The sequence below is a fragment of the Oreochromis niloticus genome, linkage group LG5 (assembly GCF_001858045.2).
Source record: "Oreochromis niloticus isolate F11D_XX linkage group LG5, O_niloticus_UMD_NMBU, whole genome shotgun sequence".
NCBI lineage: Eukaryota > Metazoa > Chordata > Actinopteri > Cichliformes > Cichlidae > Oreochromis > Oreochromis niloticus.
In genome coordinates this window covers 3,881,279-3,904,287 of record NC_031970.2, presented here as the reverse complement: position 1 = coordinate 3,904,287, position 23,009 = coordinate 3,881,279, and the positions used below count along the sequence as shown (strand labels likewise).

General features: G+C 40.4%; 1 protein-coding gene across 1 annotated transcript; it reads left to right on the top strand.

Moving 5' to 3' along the window:
• The first annotated feature begins 436 nt into the window (after positions 1-436).
• LOC100700530 (probable polypeptide N-acetylgalactosaminyltransferase 8) lies at positions 437-21,130 on the top strand. Its single transcript, XM_005465353.4, has 11 exons — positions 437-707; positions 1,164-1,494; positions 1,650-1,816; positions 16,127-16,313; positions 16,482-16,679; positions 16,822-16,936; positions 17,121-17,306; positions 17,510-17,647; positions 19,650-19,742; positions 20,499-20,669; positions 20,783-21,130. Exons 1-11 carry the CDS (start codon positions 530-532, stop codon positions 20,900-20,902), a joined length of 1,884 nt encoding a protein of 627 aa, XP_005465410.2. The 5' UTR covers positions 437-529; the 3' UTR covers positions 20,903-21,130.
• The last annotated feature ends 1,879 nt before the right edge of the window (positions 21,131-23,009 follow it).

Genomic DNA, 23,009 nt, shown 5'->3' with positions numbered 1-23,009 from the left:
GGATGGCTGTCCTACAAGGTGTCAACTAATGACAGATTGTGTAGGCTGTGTTAGAAAAGTCATGTGAAATGTCAGTGCATACATCCATGAACTATGATACTGGATAAGTTTAACATATCTGCATTTCTAATCTGCACCTAAGATGCTCAGACATCAAGTAACTAGACAACAGAAGTTACTTGTTACCCAAACAATTAGCAGCCAGTAAACTGAAGATTACAATATATTCAAAGCATGTGCACACAAAGGTTGTCTATTCATTGAGCAGTATGTTAAAATTTAAGAGATCCTGTCAGGTCAGTAGCTGACCTTGTTGTGTGTTCTCTGAGGTGTTATCATCTCATTAGGCATTCTATAATTTATCACTATGAGGGTAGGGTTGATAAACCAGCTTTTATTCTTACATGGGATCATTCTCAGCGGAATGTAAGTGCACCACAGTCGGTACAAACTACTTGAACTCGCCACTTTATCAGCTAAATGTATTTGAAGTTTTATTTTCTGACTAGGAGGTCAATGTGTTATCACTATGAGGGGAGCATGGACAAAGCGGCCATTCTTTTTACCGGGGACCATAGTCGGCCTCTTCTTTTTGGGCATGTTTTTGAAGAACGGATATGAACATGGTGTGGATACCGATAAAGATTTGGACACACCGCGTATGATCAGGAGTTTTTCCAACCTGGAGGCAAACATCAGGAATCTAAGTGAGTTCAGTCACATATTAATATTAATTATTATTTCATGGTACACATAGTATTTGCACCACAAATAAGGAGAGATCCAGTAATAAAAGGAGCTGAAATCAGAAATAAGTTGAGAGGCAGTAAAGGGCATTGGCTGCTCATGTATGACATGACAATAATTTGTAAGACGATTTATAATTAAAAAGGAAGAAAAACATACAAAAGTCAGTCATGGAACTAGAGTATGTGTACTTATCAAAAAAAAAGAAGAAGAGATAAATGGCTTTCAACTGAACCTTTACACATTATTAATGACAGATGAGGTCAAATTATAACAGGTTTTTGTACCTTTACTATAAATGTGTTTTATACTGTAATCTTACCATTATTTTGTGCAGTGTGTTTGTTTTGTTTAGTAGGAATATTAACTGTTCCATTTCCTTGATCATTTTTTGCTCATGTTCTTTTCTACTGAAGACGATGCACTCAGACGTTTTGAGAAAAAGCAGGATGTCATGCAAAAGATGTTAGAAGAAGTCAGTGACAGACACAGAAAATCAGCAGAAGTCCAACAGCAAGCAGAGAAGAAGGAAGGTGATGCAAATATCCAACCCCAAAATGAGGCAGCTCAAATGAAAAAGCCTAAGAAACTGTTCCCTAACTCAGCCTTGTTCAAGGAGTGGGGGGCAAATCTCTCTGAGGATGACCAAAGAGAGGCTCAGAGCCTGTATGAGAAGTATGGGTACAATGTTTTTCTGAGCGATCGCCTCCCTCTGGATCGGCCTCTTCCAGATACCAGAGATCCTCGGTACAACTTTTATTTTTTATGATTCAATCTTCTTATTCCACCTCATGTACATGCAAACAATTTCCAGACAATTAACTCTACACAGTTCTTTTCTTCCTAAAATATTTCATGTTGCAAATACAGTGGTATTTCATATCATTCTTTTTAATAAATAGGTGTTTGAAAAAGAGTTACCCCAAGGACCTGCCAAGTCTCAGTGTGGTGCTCATCTACCTGGATGAAGCCCTGTCTGTTCTCCAAAGAGCCCTGCGCAGCATCATCGACCGCACTCCTAAAAACCTGCTGAAGGAGATAATAATGGTGGATGACAATAGTTCTAATGGTAAGTTGGTTATTTTAAAAAACAACTCTAATTATAAGCCATGCAAATTACTGCAAATGAGTGCAGACTGATAATGTACCTTTTGTCTTATGTACACGCCTCTCACATTCCTTTCCTGTTTATGTCTACCAGTTTAAACTAATCATCAAAACCTAACTGAAGATTATTTATTAGACGTACAAACCACTTGTATTAATTCACAAGCTATTTACAAACAGCTAATTTAAAAACTCTGAATTGCATTATAGTTGATCACTCTGAACAGTTAACCTTTAAAACTGTCACGTTCCTGGGTCGGTGACCCAGCGTTTTGTGTTTTTCATTATTATGATATTATGTTCTAGTTTATTCTGATTGTGTATTTGGGTTTTGACTTTAGTCCTCAGGGTTTTGGTTCTGTGTTTCCTCTGTCTGTCCTTGTGCTCCCTCCCTGTTGCGATGTCTTGTGTCAAGCTTATGTCTGTGCATATTAGAGATGGACCGATCCAATATTACGTATACTGATACGTAATATTGGATGTCTGATATCTGTCCAGTATCTGTCCGATACTGACCTAAATTACTGGATCGGATATCAGAGAGAAATAAAAAATGTAATCCGATCCATTAAATATCAAAAAAGCACCTCACAAAACTTGCGACATGGCCTAACTCAGCTCATAACCGTAGCACGTCGGAGCAGTATGCAGTAGGCGTGCAAGACCTGGGGTCCGTTCTTCATACCTCGCTAAGTAAGTTAGCCGGATTTGAATGTTGACGATTTCGCGTGATCTTGGATCGTTCGGTTCTCCGAAGCTCATCTGGGACTTGCTGTCATAGCAACAGATCCGTAAGCGCAAACCTGCTCGGGAGCAGGTTTACTTTATGTAAACAGGATTAGATCGCGGCCACTCAGGTATGTCCGCTGCAGTTATATGAAAGCAACAGCGATATTTCGCCACTGTTTTACCATAAATAAATATTATCAGTGTAACTAAAGATAATGCAGTATTTGATTCTTTTATTGATTTCATACAGATACATTCAGGTCATTTCAGAAAAAAAGGGAAATGTACTATTAATCATTCTATTACATGTAGTAGATCATGTCAGATGTAATTCATATTTTAGAGTAGTAATAGTAAATTACTACGTGCAATCAAGATGAGAGACCACGACTATAAAAGCGAAGGTGGATTTGGGAAGTCTGTCGCAGCCATGTCCTGTCCGTTTGTACGCGAGCAAGGAAGGTGCAAGATTGATAAGGAGAGTTTACAGAATTTAGCGTATATTGCGGGATAGACAGGATCCTTTAGCTCAGCGCGACGGTGTGCTCATAGAGAGATATCGATTCTCCCGTGAGGGTATTATTTACTTTCTTCCTCTCTCTCTCTCTCTCTCTCTATATATATATATATATACTTACTGTACTGTATATACTTACTCCCGACTTACTGTGCATGCTTCAGTCACCCCTTGCATGGGAACAGGTAAAAGTGATGGAGTGTTATGTCAAACTACACACAAAAAAACCCACAATGTCAACAAATGTCACAGTACAAAAAGGGGTGTGACGAGGGGGTGCAGGACCACCACCTGTCTTTATTTGCTCTGCTCTTTTCTTGGTTGCTGTTATAAACAAACAAACAGATTATTCCAGGGTCTCTTGTCATAGACTAAAAGCAATATAAGTGATAAATATTACCATTCTGTGGAATATTCTTATATTTCACTTTTACTTGTTCCCATGTTCTAGTGGGTCCTGTTGTGGCTCGAATGTGAAAGAGGATATGATGTAATATAATATAATGTGGTATAATATAATATCACATGATATAATGTAATATCATGGATCACTTACGAGTTTGATTTGTCAGCAACTTTCTGCCAGCCCTCTCTCCTTGCTTTTGCAGCCTTTGCAGTGTCCCCCTGCGTTTTAATTAAACTCTGAAACTCCTGATATCCCTCAATCAAGAGTTCTTGCTCTGCTGCCGTAAAATACTGAGCGCGCTCCTTCGACATCTTCGCCGACCAATCACAGGGTTGCCGATCAATGTTTCTACTATCGATGCGTAGCCCCTTTTAAACCACCCAGTGATCTCACATTACTTCATCCAGCTATACTAATCGTCAACAACAGGTGTGTTCGGAGAACCGGATTAGCGAGCTCAAGGTTAGCGCGATGATTTGATCTTGGATGTAGTAAGCGAGGTACGAAGAACGGGCCCCGGTTCTCCGAAGCTCATCTGGGACTTGCTGTCATAGCAACAGATCCGTAAGCGTAAACCTGCTTGGGAGCAGGCTTACTTTATGTAAACAGGATTAGATCGCGGCCACTCAGGTATGTCCGCTTCATTTATATGAAAGCAACAGCGATATTTCTCCACTGTTTTTCCATAAATAAATATTATCAATGTAACTAAAGATAATGCAGTATTTGATTCTTTTATTGATTTCATACAGATACATACAGGTCATTTCCTAAAAAAAGGGAAATGTACTATTAATCATTCTATTACATGTATTTGATTATTCCAGATGTAATTCATATTTTAGAGTAGTAATAAAAATTACTTCGTGTAATCAAGATGAGAGACCATGGCTATAAAAGCGAAGGTGGATTTGGGAAGTCTGTCGCAGCCATGTCCTGTCCGTTTGTACGCGAGCAACCCATTGCGGAAGGTGCAAGATTGATAAGGAGAGTTTTCAGAATTCAGCGGATATTGCGGGATAGACAGGATCCTTTAGCTCAGCGCGACAGTGTGCTCATAGAGGGATATCGATCTTCCCGTTAGGGTATTATTTACTTAACCAACTTGTTGGATCCCTATGTTAAGAGTTCCACTCACCGTAGTCGGGCATTAACAACTGCACAAACTGTGTGCATTGCCTTGTGTTTCTTTGCGAGTGGCACGTTTCAGGAACAGGTAAAAGTGATGGAGTGTTATGTGAAACTACACACAAAAAAAGACACAATGTCAATAAATGACACAGTACAAAAAGCATTTTAATTAAGGCAACAACCAAATATTTTACATTGTACAAATAGAATTATGAGCTCATTTACCAGTTATGAAGGTGCTGCTACTGCACCCCAGCTGCTCGTCTAAGGAAGAGCTGCCCCCAGGGATGCCCTCCACAATGGGTCTGGTGGCATTCAACCCTAGGGCCAGCTCCTCTGCCGGGGTGTGACGAGGGGGTGCAGGACCACCACCTGTCTTTATTTGCTCTGCCCTTTTCTTGGTTGCTGTTATAAACAAACAAACAGATTATTTCAGGGTCTCTTTTCAAGTGACTAAAAGCAATATAAGTGATAAATATTACCATTCTGTGGAATATTCTTATATTTCACTTTTACTTGTTCCCATGTTCTAGTGGGTCCTGTTGTGGCTCTAATGTGACAGAGGATATAATGTAATATAATATAATATGATATAATATAATATGATATAATGTAATATAATATAATATATTACTTACGAGTTTAATTTGTCAGCAACTTTCTGCCAGCCCTCTCTCCTTGCTTTTGCAGCCTTTGCAGTGTTCCCTTGCGTTTTAATTAAACTCTGAAACTCCTGATATCCCTCGATCAAGAGTTCTTGCTCTGCTGCCGAAAAATACTGAGCGCGCGCCTTCGACATCTTCGCCGACCAATCACAGGGTTGCCGATCAATGTTTCTACTATCGATGCGTAGCCCCTTTTAAGCCACCCAGTGATCTCAGATTACTTCATCCAGCTGTACTAATCGTCAACAACAGGTGTGTTCGGAGAACCGGATTAGCAAGCTCAAAGTTAGCGCGATGATTTGATCTTGGATGTGTCATTTGATCTTGGATGTAGTAAGCGAGGTACGAAGAACGGACCCCTGTTGTCTGGTTGAGCATTCGGAGCCTCGCTACCAAACCGGCATTTCATCTCCGAGGAAGTTATCCCAGAGAGAAGTAAAGCAAGTGTGTAAGTTCATCTCTGAATGTTTGTAAAGCATTTTAGCGTTAAGCTTAACAACCGATATATGGAGTGACTGCCTCTCTCTCTCTCTCCCTCTCCTGCTGCTACTTCAATCGTGATGTTATTATGTTCTAAGTTGAAGGCATTGTAAACGTTTTGTTGTTCAAATTTAGATGATGAGGATGTAAACCTGAGGGGGTAGGGCTAAATAAGTATATACTTCAGCCTACTCCTTTTCAAACAACTGCATGGAATGATTTTATGAAATGTTGGTGAATGTATATGTTTGAAATAAAAATGAACTGAACTGAACTGAACTGAAGCTGATTAATGATCAGCTGATTGGCTTTTCTGTCCTGAGTCCTTCTCTTTTGTTTGTTTATCGCCCACTTTGCACCAGAAAGAGGAAAACAGCGGCTGAACAACAGCAGCACGTTTAAGCTTGATAAGCTGTTGTTAGAATTTATTTAATATTACTTTCTACTCCAGGATCTTGTTCTAAGTAGCTGACGGCTGGTAACTGTGCAGGGGCGGATCTAGCAAAGTTTAGCCAGGGGGGCCGATAGGGCATGAACAGGGAAAAGGGGGGCACAAAGACATACTTTTATTTCTTATTCTCATTTTAAATGTCTAGCTTTTATTAAATAATTATCTGAATCTTACACCCAAAGTTTTAATCTGATGTAAAGTGTATAGAAGTCCATTACTGTATATAGTAACCGTTAAGTCTAATATACCCTAGTAAGCTAGTACTTTTTCCTTTGGGAAGGTACCATCTGTGCAGTCTGCAGTTCTGTTGAAGAAAGATGTTGAATCTCTTTAATTATTCTTGAAAAATAATTGATTTCTGTGCATTTTTTTGAACTGCATCAAATTAAAGTTGATTACGTTGAGTAAGCATCATGAGGTGGTGGTGGTTCCCTATTTTTTAATTTTTTTTTTGATTGATTGATCATACTTTATTCATCCCAAGGGAAATTGGGTTAAGGCTGCCAGCCGTGCCAGCGCCGTCTTACCTTTCCAACCATACATACATTACACAAACATCACATGAGGAAGACAGGTCAGAGGGGTGTAACAAGGAAAAAGCACAACATGAGGAAAGATAAGGAGAAAAAAATAACTCCCCCCAGACTGAGCTCCAACAGGGAGATCAGTTTGAGAACAGAAAAAAAACACCTCTGCACAAAACTCTTAATACACCAAAGAAACACATGACAAGCAACAGGGGTGGGTAAAGGGTGAGAGACAGCCGATGTAGACAGTACATCCGGGCCTGCAGCCTATGCGCTGGTCTCCATGATCCACCGTCAGCATTGGAGGGGAATAAGCGTCGAAGGCATTTGGAGGGGGGAGGGGGGATGAGTGTATGTCTGCATGTGTATATATGTCTGTCTGTGTGTGTGTGTGTGTGTGTGTCCAGAGTTCAGCTGAGACAGTGTCCTTCGCCCTGCCAGGCTAAGTAAACAGTCTTCCACCCAACCCAGGTGGCCTTGCATAGAAAGGGAAGAACAGTCTCCACACAGTCGTTATCAGGGTGTTGTTGTTCAGCTCCAGCCTTGAGATCGCAGCTAGCGCCGAGGGGGTATCCGCATGAAGTGATGGTGGTTTTTACTTTAGTGCGAACAACTCATATGAATTTCAAAGCTGTTCTAACAGTCTGACACTGGTCTCAATCTTCCGTTGGAGAGCCGTGAGCTTCTCCATGATGTTATCAACCTTACGCTCCGTGATGTTGTCATTCTTGTGCTCAAAGAGCCGATTCTGAGAACTCACGACCGCAGTGAGCTTCTCCAAGATGTGATCCAGTTTGCACTCAGAGGTCTTATTCTGAGTATTCACGGCAGCCGTAAGCTTCTCCAAGATCTTATCCATGCTGCACTCAATGAGCCCATTTTGAGAAACTCATGCCTCGTCCCATCGTTTCAATCTCAGCGGGCAGCCTTGTGGGGGTTTGAACAGCCGGTTCCGCTTTCTTAATTCTTCAATAAGCCAGGGCCAAGCCAGCTCCGATCAGCAAGAACCCTGTTATCATGGTTCCGAATAGGTAGATATCTTCAGCACTCAGGCTCACCCAAGCCCAGACTCCTCGTTGAGAAAAGGGTGTCAATTGCATTCAGGGACCAGTTGATCAAATCCATAATTCTCTCTTAGGTTTTAGAGAACAGACTGGACTTCTCTGCTTAGGCTGCTGCCCCCGCGACCCGGCCTTGGATAAAGCGGATGAAGATGGATGGATGGATGGAGAACAGACTGTGAGAGAGTGTTCCTGGGAAAAGTAATACAAAAAACACGAGACTAGACAAGGACACAAGAGGCTAAGCAGGGAAGCTAAGGGAGAGAAGGAGGAGGAGAGGAGAAAAGTGCGACCGCCTTCGTCAAGAGCAAGAAAGAAAGAAGTTGCTGGGAGTTTGCAACCCTATTAGTTAGGTTGCTTAATATTTCCACTAAGTACTCTTTAAAATACCAAAATAGGGAGTATGGAGCAGGTTTGAGTTTATTAGATTGATCAGTATTGCTGAACTATGAAATATTTTGGGTGCAGTGTATTTTTTGCATACAGGTATAACAGAATAGCTTCAATGTTTTTTTTTTTTAATCTTGAGTTTGAACTTATACAAAATGCAGAAAGATGTTTAAAAAAACAGTTTTATTGATTAAAAAACACACTATATCAGATTCATATCGTATCGGCCGATATCCAAATTTATGATATCGGTATCAGACATAAAGAAGTGGTATCGTGCCATCTCTAGTGCATATCTGTTGTTTTTCCTGTTTTACTTTGGTAGTCTCTTGCTGTGTCCGAATTCAGGGGAAGGATGCTCATAAGGACACTACCTACCTACGTCACAAGGTAGTGTCCTTAGATGGACGGGTAGTCAGGAAGTGAGCGGCTGTGGACAGCCCCCTTTTGTCTCCATAGAAACTTTATTGAACAAACAATGAGTATCCAACATAACAGCTGGGCTGTGGACAGCCTCCTAGCCTTCAACTCCGCCCTTACTTGCGTGTTTTTCCGGTCGCTAGCGCCACAGCGCGAATACTTTAAAATGGACCCAGAAATGTTGCTCCGTTGTTTGGACAATTTTAATTCTCGAGGAGCTAGAAAAACTTTATCGTTGTCGCCCGCACGTTTTGTACCTTAGGCTCATCAGAGACAATCATATCCAGGTAAAATAATTTCCTTTAATCTACAGGCATTTAGGAATTACTTAGCTAATTACACGGATACTTGAATTATTGCCAGCGTTGTGCCAAAAAAGTGTTCGCCTGCCAAAACTGATTTCCAAAGTTTCCGTGTGTAATATGTGTAATATCTTTATATATGTTGGTAAATAGACTTCGGTGAACATAGTTTACTAAGGGGTTTTATATATACAATAATTACCTGTTGTTCAAGTATCTTTATAACTCTGGTTATAATGTAGGAACAATTGATATATTTGTTGCGCTGTCTTCTGTCCTCTTGACCAGATTACTCTTAAAAAATAAATTTCTAATGTCAACAAGATTGTTTTTGAACTGGATAAATAAAGGATATATAAAAGTCACTACCAAAAACTGATCGCAGCTTCTACCTTGTTACAGGAATGTTGCTGGTGGCTCAAAGTGACTTTATATCATTAATGAGGGAAACATTTGACATATGTTTCATGTATTATAGACCAACAAGTTATTTATAGCAGGTTAAATACAATTAATCAGTTTAGGGCAAAAAATGGAAATCAGTTTTGGCAGACGATCTTTTTTTTGCACAACATCGGTCATTCTTACACATGTACTATATCATATAAAATATATAAACTAAATATCTTTGAAACATATAGAATCTAGTCTTTTGTTTGTTTGTTTTTTTTCATAGCACTTTATCAAACTGTTGTCTGCTACAGAGTTACAAGTATTATACTAGTAGTAATATAGCATCCACCATCTCCTGCTTGCATATTTAGTAAGTAAGTAAAAGTAGTAAGTAAAATTTATTTATATAGCACTTTTTAAGACAAACGCTGTTACAAAGTGCTTCACATGGGAATGAAGGCATGTCAAACAGACAAACAATATAGCAATATAAAGGAAGTATAAAAGCATATCAAACAAAGCAATAGTACAGTATAAATATAGAATAAAACAACATATTACACACTAACATTACCCAAATGCCTGTCTAAACAGATGTGTTTTAAGCTGTTTTTTAAAAGAAGCCACAGTGTCGATGGTGCGTAGTGGGGAGGGTAAACCGTTCCACAGTATTGGAGCCAGGGTTTGAAAAGCGTGATCCCCCTTTGTTTTCAAACGAGTCCGTGGAATAGATAGAAGACCACTATCAGTGGATCTAAGAGTCCGCTTTGGAGAATAGGGTTGGAGAAGCTCCGAGATATAGGTGGGGGCCTCACCTTGTAGAGACATAAACGTAAAGGTGAGGATTTTAAACTTATATCTATACCCAACCGGAAGCCAGTGCAAGGATTTTAGTATAGGAGTGATATGGGAAAATTTATTGCTGTGAGTTAAAAGCCTTGCTGCAGCATTTTGAACCGCTTGGAGCCGATTTAGTGAGGCCTTAGATACACAGGAGAAGAGTGCATTACAATAGTCTAGCCGGGAGGAAATGAAGGTGTGGACAAGCATCTCCAGTTCGGTTGTGGAGACAATAGTCCTGAGTTTGGCAATATTTCTTAAATGAAAAAAGCAGGAGTGGGTCACGGATTTAATATGAGCGTCAAAGGACAAAGATTGATCGAAAATTATCCCAAGATTCCAAGCAGTGGCTTTTATCGACGATGAAAAGGCACCCAGATGTTGACTAATTTGGGGCTTGATATTCTCTGGGGCAAGGAATAAGCACTCGGTCTTGTCTGTGTTCAGCTGCAGAAAATTGTTTGTCATCCAAAGCTTAATTTCCTTAAGACAGTCCATAAGAGTGGATAGCTTGTCTAATTCCCAAGGTTTAAAAGAGATGTATAATTGGATGTCGTCTGCATACAAATGGTAGGAAATATTTTTGAAACCGCTAATGATCCGGCCTAAGGGAAGAATATATAGTGAAAATAACAGGGGGCTTAAAACCGAACCTTGTGGGACTCCACATAGAAACTTAGCCACGTCTGATCGGAAGTTTCCCACTGAAACTAAAAGCGTCCTATCTTCCAGAAATGAGGTGAACCACTTTAGGACAGATCCAGATATCCCTACCATGAGATTTAAGTGATGGATTAAGATCTGATGGTCAACGGTATCAAAGGCTGAGCTAAGGTCCAGAAGAACTAGGACTGAGCAATCACCCCTGTCTGCAGCCATCAAGAGGTCATTTGTGACTTTCAGGAGAGCTGTTTCTGTGGAGTGTGACTTTCTAAAACCCGATTGAAATTTATCAAGAATATTATGCTTCTCCAGCGCTTTTTTTACTTGTAGCCAAACGACTTTTTCTAAGATTTTAGAGATAAAAGGAAGTTTTGAGATGGGCCTGAAGCTTGACTGAAGTGTTGGATCCAGGTTAGGCTTTTTCAGCAAAGGTTGAATAACCCCCTGTTTAAAGCACCTGGGGACAGAGCCAGATAGCAGTGAACTAAATATCTTTGAAACGTATAGAATCTAGTCTTTTGTTTGCTTGTTTTTTTAAATAGCACTTTATCAAACTGTTGTCTGCTACAGAGTTACAAGTATTATACTAGTAGTAATATAGCATCCACCATCTCCTGCTTGCATATTTCTGAAAATATCTTAGTGGTGTGGCAGCCACGAGCAATGTTCCCTCTAAGCTGCGCGTGTGTGCAATTGCGCACTGCTGGCACGGTCTCTGCGCAGAAAAAATCTGTGTTGCGCACAAAAAAAAAAATCTAACCCGAATTGAAATTAAAGTAAATATGTTAACAATTCTGTTTTGCAGTGTTAGTCAGTAAGTGACTGGCTGCTCCAGTATGGGATTAGAACGATGCCACCTTATCACATTCGTATATACGCAGCTAATCAACGTCGTCGACAGGCTATGACAGCGTCCTTATGTGCCGACACCGGTGTTTTAGCTAGCAAAGCGGCGTGGCTGATGTGCAGTGAAGCCACGTTAATGACAACGTGTACAACCATTGGAGATGTGAGCAGGACAGACGGAACAATTGATGGAAAAAGTGTGGACTTTATACCAGTTTTTAAATTGTGTTGATGGGCCACGTAAAACCAGAGTTATGATAAAAAATATATGTAATGTTTGGTTTTCTTCCTGAATACTATCGTTGTTTATATTTACTGCGGGAAGAAACGGTAAAAACGGCGTTTTATAAGGAAATCGCTCGAAAGCACTCTCTGCCTATGAGCAAAAACAAAACCAAAACCCCGCCGTCCTTTCCCATTGGTCGAAAAATGTACCATGTCGACCAATCAAAACATGGCATTTGTTGTTCAGGGAGGGGGGAAGGTTTAGGAGTGATGGCGGTGTTTTGAGATTTGAGAGATTTGCGACATTTAGCACAAATCTTGTGTAGTTAGTGTGTAGTTAGTGTGTAGTGTAGTCAATAGTTTTGTTGTGTGTGTCAGAACAATGAGGCGACTACTGAATGTTACATGTGTTACAGGAGTGATACATCTCCTGTTGTCAGGCCTGCAGGTATCAGGCTGTTGTTCTCCTTTATCTCATAGTGGACAGAAATTATTTTTTGGAGTGGCACAAATAATTTGTGTGGCATCAAATTTGATGCAGAACAGCTGATTGTTCTGTAAATAGTTTGAAATGTTTATTTAAAAAAACGCCTTGGCTGCATTTTTAGGTAAACAGCTGCAAAAAACTTTGTTGTTTGCATAACTCATTTACTTTTTTGAAGAAGTAACTATATAATTAATTGCCCAACATTGGTCATTTTATACTATATTTTGCAGAGAGAGAGTTACAGGACTCTATCCCAGACCACAGAGTCATAGTCATAATACAAGCCAGAGCTTTATTAAAAAAGAAAGAAAGAAAGAAAAAAAGCTGAGTTTTCAAAATTGGAGTTCAAGTTATTTTTACTTCCAATAGTGTTAACATACTACACAGGTCATGAACAAGATTTTTTTAAATTTTCATTGTAAGTGGGCTAAAGCAGTTAATTAAAAGTAGTCTAACATAAATGTAAATGCTGTAATTTGATTATTTTAATAAACCATGTAACTTGGATGGATTCGATGCTGGCGTGACTACACTGCACACGTCTGCTGTCGCTCACAGTGGTCCAAGGGATCGCTCAGGAGGTTTGTGCGTTCGCTCAGACACATGAAAAATTAGAGGGAACATTGGCCACTAGTGAGCCAGCCCTGCAAACCCTGTGGATGGACGATGCAGTGGACAGTGGGAGGAAGCATCCTAAAGCTCTCTTTGCAGACCACCCTGTGTGATTTTCCACTTGCCAACCAGAAAAGACAAAGCGCAGGTCTCAGTTGCAGCACCTCATCCACGTCTGATCTTGCTCAGGCAGATTCAGCAACACTGCCAGAGACTTCCTGTAATCTATTGCAGTTGTTCATGAAACGGTCCAGGAACAGGTCACTCAGGTTAATCCTGTGTGAACAACTGTAAATATTGTTTTTTCATCTTTACATACTGTGTATTTGAAATATTCTCGTTTAATTGTTATTGTTATTTACTTTATTGCTATCAAATAAATACCCATGTAATATTGTTCAAAGTTAGCGTTATGTTCATACATGTTAAAAATGCCTGTAAATCAAATTGAGTTCAGTGACAATTACTGTTTGTTTGAATCAATTTATTAATAACATAAAACCTTTAAACTAATGCAACACATATAACACTGTAACAAATATATTCAAATAAATACATTTCTCAATACATAACTCATTTTGGAACTAATCTTTCTAGAAGTGAAAACAGTCTGTCCATCCTCTCCCTCCTCTCCTCTCCTCAGCCTCTCTTTGCTGCCTCATGTCCTCTCTGATGAGGTCTAGCAGCTCATCATCCCTGTCTCTTTTCTTCTTTCTCCCTGTCGTAGGTGGCTGACTCGCTTCGTCATCGCTGTCATTTTGATCACCCACTGCTGCGCTTGGCCCTGGAGTGTCCTCAGGGAGAGAGGAAATTAAGACAGGAGGCTTAGTGGCAGGCATCTGTCCTATCACCTCATCCATGAGGGCAAACCAGGGCCAAGTAGCAGCAGTGGGCTTCCCACTGACCCCCTCTCCTGAGCCTGGATACTTGCAATCCTAAAGGCAGAGGAAATCAAAAATGACAGCAGGCAAATAAAAACACCACAACAACTCTTAGTAATTGCACATTTATTAACTTGTGTTCTTAAGAATTATCTTCTTGATAACACACATACGTACTTTGTATTCTTTAAAGTTATCTCATGTCTTCTGGCCTGCAAGGGGGTGACTTTCCCCTGCAGGCCCATCTTCTCCAGAATTGTCCTGATCACACACAACAAATAAAAGAAGGAAGGACACCATGGCAACTATGTTAATCCCTAGGCCCAAAGGTTTTCACAGCAGAACACCAGAGGAACACCGTCTGGACATCACAGGTTCTGTACAGCAGCGGTCCGTGAGTCGTTTGGTACCGGGCCACGAGAGTTAAGGCTCCGGCGTGAAATTTATGGTTTTCAGGGGTTTTATCGTTAACTCGGTTTCCCTGAGTCTTTCCCTTGTTGTAGTTGTGTGTCTTATTTTGAAAGAAATATTTACACGTTACCATAGCGACCAGAGAGCATTAAGCGGCAGAGAGGAGGATGTTACTGTCAATATTGGCGCATTTTCAGGAGGACGCTGCTAATAAAGTTACACAGTTACACAGTACATTCACGTTTATTATTATATTTACAAAATACCACATTTTTTGTCTTGGTCGGATCATTTTATGTGGTTGTATTTATCCGCGATACCTTAAAGGCTCCGTGTCTGACATAAACCGGTCTGTGGCGCAAAAAGGTTGGGGATCGCTGCTGTACAGCATGAGGGTTAATAGGACCGCACTCATATGAATAGGATGTGTAAATTGATTGATTCATGTACATCCACGCCGTAGCGGCCCAATTCTTCACCCCAGTGAAGAAGTGATCGTTTTCTCCTCGTTTTAATAAATGAAGCCATTTGGTCTTTGTTCCCCACAACATATCACCAATTCGAAAAAATCAAAATTAGCTGTATGTAAGCGGCAATACATGAAAAACCGCGGAACCCACCATACAAGCTGGTTTACGGTTATTTTAAATAAAAGAAACATGTCTATGCAGATGCCCAAAGCTTAACAACACGACCGCTATAACAGTTTAACTTTTGTACAACCAGCTTTTCATATACTTACATTTGAAAGTGTTTTCCTCTCCCGCTTTGACCACCATCGTTATCAGAAACAAATCTCCTCTATGACCCGCAATGAATCCTGGGATATAGTAGGACACGAAGGATACATCGGACCCATCCTTAAAATGTGGGGAAAAGTAGGATGCATTTGTTGCCACATTTTGAGTACTCTTTGAATTCGGACAGCCTTCGTCGCGTCGCTGTGACGTCATTGCATCCAAATATGGCATTGAAGCATCCTTCCACTGAATTCGGACACAACTGACCCTCAAATTCGCGGAAAAGTAGGACGCATTTGTCGCCACATTTTGAGTGCTCTTTGAATTCGGACAGCCTTCGTCGCGTCGCTGTGATGTCATTGCATCCAAAAATGGCATTTTAAGCATCCTTCCCCTGAATTCGGACACAGCCCCTATCCTATGTGTAGTGTATTCTGCTTTGCTTCCTTGTCTCGTTATGTCTGATTACTCCCAGCTGTGCTCTCCTTTTGTGTCTCATTCCCTTGTTATCCCTTTGTGTATTTAAGCCTTGTGTTTGTCTCTGTTAGTAGCTGGCTCGTCTGTGTTGTTTCCCTGAGTCTCCCTGTGGTTCCTCCAACTTCTTCCTGTGTTCCTCTGTGTATGACCCTGAGAATTTTGACTTCAGGTCCATGTGTTTAGGTTTTCCCAGTTTTAGTTTATTTTTTAGTTCCTGTCCTCGCTATCTCCACTTAAATAAACTTAGTTCTCATATCAACCTCTGCCTGCACTTGGGTCCTTACTTCACCTCCACACATCTGCCATCGCAACTGTGACAAAAACAGTGGTTTTGCAAATGAACTTTTCCTGCAGAGGCTGTGACATGTCACACATGTTTGTAATCAAACCAGTTTTTTTGCTTGGTTGATTTAAATTCATCCAGCCATTCAGTTTCTTTTGCTGATCCTGTTCAGGGTCACAGGATAGTTGAAACCTCTCCCACCTGTCATACAGCAAGAAACAGTGTACAGTCTGAATGGGTCGCCAGTCTGTTGCAGGGCAGAGGTTTAAATCACTGACTGTAGAATAACTGAAAAAAAAAATTCTAGTTAGGATATTTCTCTTTCTACAATTCAGAAAATCTGAAGGCTGACCTTGACATGTATGTGAAGTCACTTGAGCAGGAGAACCCTAATCTCCGTATTTTGAAAGTGAGGCACAGTGAGCAGAGAGGTCTCGCTTATGCCAGAGCGTCTGGGTGGAGGGCTGCTACTGCTGACGTGGTGGCCATCCTGGACGCACACATTGAAGTCCATGAAATGTGGTAGGAACATGGCAAAAATACATATTTTCATTTAGTTGTTTGGGTGTTATATTTTCTGTTATCAGGACTTTTTTTTTAATGCGATGGCTGGGTGTGTGCTTGCATTGAAGTCTTTAAGTGTCTAATTTAAATTTATTACTTGTAAAGTTTTTCCCTTCCTTCATACAGGGCTGAACCTCTGCTGACACAGATTAAAGCTGACCGAACTGTGGTGGTTTCCCCGGTGTTTGATAGAGTCAACTTTGATGATCTCAAGTGTATTAATTATGATCCCAGTGCACATGCCTTCGACTGGGCTCTGTGGTGCATGTATGAGAGTTTTACACCCGAGTATTACAAACTTAATGATGGTTCACTGCCGGGGAAGTAAGTTCAAGTGAAATCAGTGTTTAACCAAAATAACAGCTTTTTAACTGTATCACGCTATCATTATGATATCTCGATTTATTTTTTATTATAATAACAATAAACAGTAGTTGTAAGATAGAGTTCTGTTCTTTGACTTTAGGAGTCCATCTGTCATGGGGATCATGGTTGCTGATAGAAAGTTTCTGGGGGAAATTGGAGCTCTTGATGAAGGAATGAAAGTGTATGGTGGAGAAAATGTTGAGCTGGGAATTCGTGTGAGTAAAGATCACATAGAGTTATAACATTCTCTTACATAATAATGATTTTAAAGAATAGTTGTGGAGCTGGACCTGCTGGATTTTGTTATAGTCCTCAGGTCATTTAAAATGCCTTTTTTCTACCCTTGCAAAGTTAGAAGTGATCAGTTATCTAAATTTTACAGTGCACTTTTTCATGTAGGTATGGACATGTGGAGGCAGTGTTGAAGTTGTTCCATGTTCCAAGATCGCCCACATCGAGAGGGCCCACAAGCCCTACATGCCTGACTTGGGTCCTGCCATGAAGAGAAATGCCCTCAGAGTTGCAGAGATCTGGATGGATGAATACAAGCACAATGTTAACTTGGCTTGGAACATCCCATTTGAGGTGTTTTCAGGCACTGACACAAACAGAAAATTATGTTTTCTCTAAAGGATATTTCATTCTCTTGTCCACAGAGTCATGAGGAGATATTAGGCTTTGAGAGCTCTTTGTGTTTTTAACATCGACATTTAAGGAACATCATTCTGTAGATTCTTCCTCAGTCACAATCTATGAATTGATTCACATCTTTTTCTTTGTTCCTGCAGAATCATGGAATTGACATAGGTGACATTTCAGAGAGGAAGAAACTCAGAGAAAGGCTGAACTGTAAACCTTTCAAATGGTACCTGGATAATGTGTATCCTATGCTGGATCCCTGGGACGACCTACTCGCATATGGAGGAGTAAGTTTACTTTTCTCTGTTCCTTAGTATGTTTGGTATACAGGGCTCTAGACTATCTTTTTGCCACGGTTGGACTGGTGCGCCTAACTTTTTTTCTTAGGCGCACCAGCACAAAAGTTAGGCGCACCCAGATTTTTCAGCCACATTGCTTAATGTGCACCTTTTTGGGGTGGAAATTGCTGTCCATACAGACAATATTCATTTGTAAAGAATTGACTAACAATCTTGTCAACACAAAGTTCTTTATTTGGAGCACATTTCTACAAGAAAGATAAGTTACTGAAAAACTGCTTGTGCTTAAAGTGCTTTGGCACCCTTTGGTAATATTGTAGACAATGTTAAACTTAATCATCACATCGGCCTCCTCTGACGACCTGTTCGCTGCTGCCTGCCACTGAAATGCAGTGGGGAGAGGGGACACTTGGGCACTGCATTTATCGCAGCATATAATGTGTTTTCCGGATACACTGCTGCTTTTTCAGCGTTCAAAGATGGGTGGCTCAGTGTCAGAGCACTGGCTATGAATTTCAGACAGATCAGGCCTTAACTTAATAAAACATTTATCAATACTTCTTTTCATCTTTTCTTATTTTACACAGCTACATCCACTTCTGCCAGGCTTAGGCTACTCTCTAGGGCTGGGTATCATCACTGATTTCTATAATCCATTCAATTCCGATTCACGAGGTTCTGTTTCGATTCAATTTTGCCTCCGATTATCAGAAACATTATAATTCTGATCATTTATCAGTACCGATACATGTGAGACTTCATCAGAGGTGTGAACATCACAGCAGATGCCTTTGTGTCAAAGTAACTGAGAATAAAACACAGAAAAAATGAAGGAGATTTTCCTGGCCTGGCTTTTTATAGGAGATGACCTTAAAAATATCCTGCAATATTGCATAATTTTAAAAAGTATAAATTTCTTCAGTATTGAACAGCAGAAATTAGGCTTTCTTGTCCGAGGACATTTAAGTAAAAAAAAGAAAAAAAAAGACAGCGGCTGACAGCACTGTAAACAATGGTTGACTGGTGGGTAATAAGCAAATGAGTAATGCTGAAAACAGAGATTTGAGATGGGAAACTGTTCTTGAAGCAGAGAGAGCTGTGCACGATGTGTGATTTTATCATGGTGGAAGCAAAACAGCAAAGGTAAGAGGGGATTAATGACGACATTTATCAAAGGTGAAGCGTAGTTTGGATCTTCTTTTGCTGCTGGTTCAGTGAATTTAGGTTGGAGAGAAATAAAACCTGCAGCTCAGAATTTAGCACCAAAAAGTAAAAAAAAAAAAAAGCGGCGACGCATCAGAATCAGTGAGCTCTCAGCTTTCAGCCCCGACGGCGTGTCCGTGTTTGTGCCGTCGGGTCAGAAAGCTGAGAATGAGAAAGCTGATTCTGATGCGTCGGGTCCACGCTCTGTGTTTACGTCTTTGTGTGGAATCAGTTTACCTGCTCTCATTTGCTGTTTGTTGAAATATTTTTGAGAGCTTTAACCTGAGATTCTGGCGTTTCTGGCAAAATACATTTATATTATACATTTATATTAAGTCGATTCAGGATTTAATGAATCGATATCGCTTTATTCAAGCTACTCACCTCCCTCTTCGCTTTATTCAAGCTACTCACCTCCCTCTTCCACCTGCACTTTCAAACGTACACACAGGACTACGGGACAACTACAGGACCACGGCCAATCATAGAGGTCCCGCCCCTGACTATCTCTGATTGGGACACACGATAGTGGCATGATGTGTGTCAGTTATTGACCACACAGAGACTTTCAGAGTTCCAGAAACTTTTTTTTTCTCTTTTACTGGGACAGCTGGTCACACCGGTGCGACCAGCTTGCACCATTGAAAAATTTGGTCGCATTTGTGACCAAATTGGTCGCACTCTAGAGCCCTGGTATAGTGGAGTCCTACAGGATATGTGGGAATCAGTGTATTTGGTGATTTGCATGTATCCATTTGTAATATTCATAATGTTCTGTTAATTACAGATGAAGAACCTTGTTGCTGACATGTGCATAGACCAAGGAGCAGTACCAGGTCACACACCTATTGCCTACAATTGCTACTACTATGGACCTCAAGTAAGTGAAGCACATAGTAATTGTGTTGAGAATCATGATTATAAGGCAGTGCAGTCGTAAAGCTGTTAACGCCTACTGTATCATATTTGATACACATTTTTAATTTTTAGACACTTCTTTCAGAGTAAATCCCCCATGCTGCCGTCCCAAGAAATCTAAACAAATCACACAACACAATTTTAAGCAATAAATTTAGAATTTTCTGGCAGTTATTTCATGGTTCAAGCTTTAAAGAGTTAAATTTGAGTATTTTCATCTCTAAGCTTGTCTCCAGTGCAGCTGGTATTTTTGGATCACACCCAGGATGTCTCTTTCTAAACACAAGCATTTGTGGATCTACAATTTCACCATCAAAGCAAACATCAACTCTGGCTTTACAGCGTCCAAGTTTTATGGTGGTGCATCAGCTCAGGGTTGCACTATTATCAGGTTTCAGACAAGATCAGGGCCCAAACGCAAAACTTCCTGTTTACAGTGAAAGATAAACAGTGACCTGCGGACAGGTCCCAAATTCTGATTCCTTCCATTGCAAACTCCCGACTCCCGTGCAGTGTCCCCTTCTTGGTCCGTGCTGTGAGATGAAATCCAAACACAATATTTACAACCGGGCTCAGCTCCCGCCAAAACTCTCCCTTCCAGGTTCCTAGCAAAGCAAGGCATGACGTTTAGTGTAACATTTCTCTCACAAGAAAAGGCATCCTAATATCATTTTGACCTCTGTGTCTCTGTGTCTCTTTCTCATTCTTTCTTTCTAAGTTCACATATTATCGTGGAACGGGTGAGCTCTACATTGGTGGCATGAAGTCACATAAGTACAATGACAACCGATGTTTAGCTGACATAGGCACAAAAGAAACTGAGCCTGGCCTGTACGACTGTAAAGAGGCTATGCAGAAAGGAATGGGGATATACTGGGACTTTACTCAGGTACTACAAAGTGGTTTGCTGCATCTCAGAACAAGTTGAGTGAGCACTGTTAGTCTTAAAAATGAACAAACTAGCTGCCTTTTTGATTTTTAACACTTTGTTTCCTTTTCCAGGGCAACGAACTGAAGAACAGACAGACAAAGAGATGCCTGGAAATTATAAACCAGAAACTTCTAATGCAGGAATGTACAGGTCAAAGATGGACAATTCAACACATAATCAAACCCTTTTAAAGTGTTCTTATAGAGCAGTGGATAAATTACACCTGGTTCCTCTATTGATGACATCACATTTACTTTTGCTTTCAATATTTTTAATGTGTGTTTTTTTAAAGGCAAGATATTTTAATTAATTCCCCTAAATATTAAACATCGTTTTGCATGAAAGATTTTCAGTCTCCAGCAGTGTTGGTCAAGTTACTTGAAAAAAGTAATCAGTAACTAATTAATGATTACTTCCCCCAAAAAGTAATCCCGTTACTTTACTCATTACTTATTTTCAAAAGTAATTAATTACTTAGTTACTTTGTAAAAACACGATTTACAACCTGAATAGGTAATAAAGCGATAGATCTTTCAGCCCAATTCTACTTTTCCTGCATAATCTATCATACAAAATGTAATCAAATGAAAAAATCTCTTTTTAAAACTTGTTTTATTAGTTTTAATCTTTTAACTTTATGCATGAAGCAAAAATTTAATTACATGCAACATTCTCTGACTGGAAGAAATTTGTTTAACATTTAAAACTATTTTCTGCACATTCCAGCACATAAAATAAAAAAAAAATTGTGTTTACACTCACTCTTTCAAATAGATGCAAGTAAAACACAGCAGAAAATAAATAAAATCAAAGACTCAGCGGTCCCGTTGCTCTATTTTCACCTGTTTAGCAGGAGTGAGGTAGGCGGAGCTTTGCCCTGGTGCAGGTGTGCCACAGCGGTCAGTGGAAGAATCCAGGAGTTTTTCTGTGAATGTCACATTACGTGGTAGCGCACTCGGTGCTTGCTTGGAAGTTTAGGGGGGTTTTTTAGCTGTAAAAAGACGTTTTCTTCCCACGCACAATGGACACTAATGTTTTTGTCACTTTTTATGGAATCTAACTCAAAGTAAGGTCAGTACTTCCACGCTTTAAACGCTGCATGCTCATACTCTCTCCCGCACTCGATATATTATCCATTGTCAGTGTTGGGAAGGTTACTTTTAAAATGTATTCCACTACAGAATACCGAATACATGCCCCAAAATGTATTCTGTAACGTATTCCGTTACGTTACTCAATGAGAGTAACGTATTCTGAATACTTTGGATTACTTAATATATTATCATGCTGTTTACAACTACGTGAATGTACTATTGCTGTGATTTATTACTGATACTGAAGGTCCGCGGCTCCGAACCGTAGTAAAGGGACCTCTGGCTAATACGGTGGGTTCCCTGTCGGGCTGGTAGCCGAAAACTAGCTTTACTTTGTTGTCTGGGTCAACTTTGCTTGCCAGAGACAGAGAGAGGCGTTGAAAGGCTGCTCCAACGGAACTTACTTTTTCCGGAGGAAAACACGAACACAGTGTACAGTTGAGTCTTAATAGCTTACTTACAAATGGGCTCCTCAGGCACTCTTCTTGGCTGCAGTGGTTATTATTATATTTACATGCTTCCAGCTCCCGTTTTTGCTCCGTGACAGCTCGGACTTTTCCTTTCTCTCCCTCCCTCGCTCACAGACACATAACGTGTATGGTAGTCCATTCTCCCTGCAGCACGGACAACACTGCCCAGGAGGCTACATTCTTTAGGGCCATGCCTGTAGCATTCTGCCTTTTAGCTTAGCACAACAACAACAACAACAAAAGCGCTCTCTCACCCAGGAAACACGCAGAGAGAGAGCGCGCGTCACCCTGTAACCATGGCAACCGTAACGCTGCCGCCTGGAACAACAAAACGTAGCTGTCAAACAAACCCAAACAATCCTGACCCGCGACAATATGAAACAGGAAAGTACCGCAGTGTAATCCATTTATTTCAACAAAGTAACTGTATTCTGAATACCACCTTTTTAAACGGTAACTGTAACGGAATACAGTTACTCATATTTTGTATTCTAAATACGTAACGGCGGTACATGTATTCCGTTACTCCCCAACACTGTCCATTGTTGATCTGCACACAGCTGTTTCCACGAACGTCGCACTCGCTTACGTCACTGTCATGAGACATTCTCGCAACAAAATCACGGTTTTAGTAACGCAGTAACGCAGCGTTCCTATGGGAAAGTAATGGTGATCTAATTACCGTTTTTGCAATAGTAATCCCTTACTTTACTCGTTACTTGAAAAAAGTAATC